Here is a 1,812-nt window from a genome sequence, read left to right as displayed (position 1 = left end):
CAACAATCTGTGTTTATTGGAATTTGTTCAATTGCATATTTATTTTGTTTCATATATTTCATATCTAAATAGTCATTGAATTTGATTCAAGATGCAGAAATTTGCGTAAATGAGCCTAGATTCAAGATAAGAAAAATTTCTCTAAGCAATTCAAGCAACTTTCCAAAAATCAAAGGAACTTGCTAGAATACCTATGATTCAGGCTATGAACCTGAGACATCCCAATTGCCATAGAGATATCTGCATCCTATCTATGGCTCTTCAATCTTCTTTCTTATGAAGGCATTTTCTGTTCTTAGAGTTCTTTGACTAGGAACACAATTTAAAATATTTGACAACTGGTATGGCCCTGGCACTAATTAGTTAAAACGGGTGCTGGCCACAGTGAAGGAGAAGATCTATATACAAGCTTTCTAGAACATTTTGCCTACTACCTGGTCAATATTTGTTAGGTCAACAAGCTTTATATCTCCCTGAGATTCAAAGAAGGGAGATGGAGAGGATATTTAGTCATATTGAGTCGTGAATATACAGCTGAACAGCACTGCATCTCTCTCTGCTTTGACTTTCAACGAATATGAGTTTTGTAGCGGTAAAGTGTATTGATGAGATGATATGAAATTTAGTTCTTGGGGTATAACATACTTGTGCAGTTTCCTATGAAAGTGGGATTTGAGAATCTGGATCTTTGAAATTGTTACATTGAAGTCTACCTAATTTTTTTTCTTGACATGTCCACCAGTAAGTTCCCTTTTTTTCCTCACATTATATTTTCACACTTATAAAATAATGGGCTTGGTCTAGACTAGGGAATCCCAAACTGTCTATGAAATAGGAATTCCTAGGAAGTTCTGAAAACTATTCACAGCAGGGTCACATTCCAGACATACTCAGTAAGACTCTCCATATATTTTTTTGGTGGGGGGGAATCTTTATTTTAACAAATTTCCAGTTGATTATTGCGTAGCTAGTCCAACCTCAGTTTGAAAACCCTGTAAAAAATAAATGATTCGCAAACTTTCATTTCTATCAGAAGGTCCCAGACAATATTTAAAGAAAATGTTGGCAAATTATATTTGTGTTCCCTTTAAGCCCATTCTGATTCCTTAAGGAAGCCCTATTAAGATTCTGCAATTTTTGCCTCTCCCAGGACCTGTTGTATATCAGTCTGGAACATCCCTAGGATAGTGACATCTGCCCATCACTGTCTTCCTGAAGGCATCCTTCACCTCCTTGTTCCTCAGGCAGTATATGACTGGGTTGAGGGATGGTACAATGATAGTGTAGAGCACAGAGATAATCGTGTTGTGGTTGAAGGTGTACATGGCCTGGGGCCATGCATAGGTGAAGAGAGTGGAGGCATAGTAGATAACAACTACTGCCAGATGAGTGGCACAAGTGGAAAAGGCTTTGCAGCGTCCCCTGGAAGTAGGGACCCTCAGGATGGCTGCAATGATGGCAGCATATGATGAAACCACAGCCAATAGAGGGAGGAGAATCATCACCAGGGCCAGAAGGAAGTCTACTAGCTCTGTTTGCTCCTTGTCAGAGCAGGTGAGGTTGAGTAGTGGGGAAATATCACAGACAAAGTGGTTGATAATGTTGGGTCCATAGTAGGACAATTGGGAAATAAAGAGACGCTTCATCATGGAGCTGAAGAAGCCACTGCCCCAAGAGGCAGCAGCAAGGTGAGTGGCCAGACTGGAAGGCATGAGACTAGGGTAATGGAGGGGTCCACAGATGGCCAGGTAGCGGTCATAGGCCGTAACTGCCAACAGCACACATTCAGTACAGGCTAAGGCAATAAAGAAG

The 1,812-nt window shown here is 40.5% G+C and overlaps 1 protein-coding gene across 1 annotated transcript; it reads right to left on the bottom strand.

Moving 5' to 3' along the window:
• Positions 1–52: 52 nt before the first annotated feature.
• Positions 53–1,805, bottom strand: LOC116273244 (olfactory receptor 6P1-like; the record flags this gene model as incomplete). The annotated part of the gene is made up of 1 exon (XM_031662203.1): positions 53–1,805. A coding segment is annotated over one exon (642 nt), but the record flags the coding sequence as incomplete, so codon positions are not given.
• Between the last annotated feature and the right edge of the window lie 7 nt (positions 1,806–1,812).

This window comes from Papio anubis, unplaced genomic scaffold (assembly GCF_008728515.1).
Source record: "Papio anubis isolate 15944 unplaced genomic scaffold, Panubis1.0 scaffold4824, whole genome shotgun sequence".
Taxonomy (NCBI): domain Eukaryota; kingdom Metazoa; phylum Chordata; class Mammalia; order Primates; family Cercopithecidae; genus Papio; species Papio anubis.
This window is presented reverse-complemented; position numbering and strand designations above follow the sequence as displayed.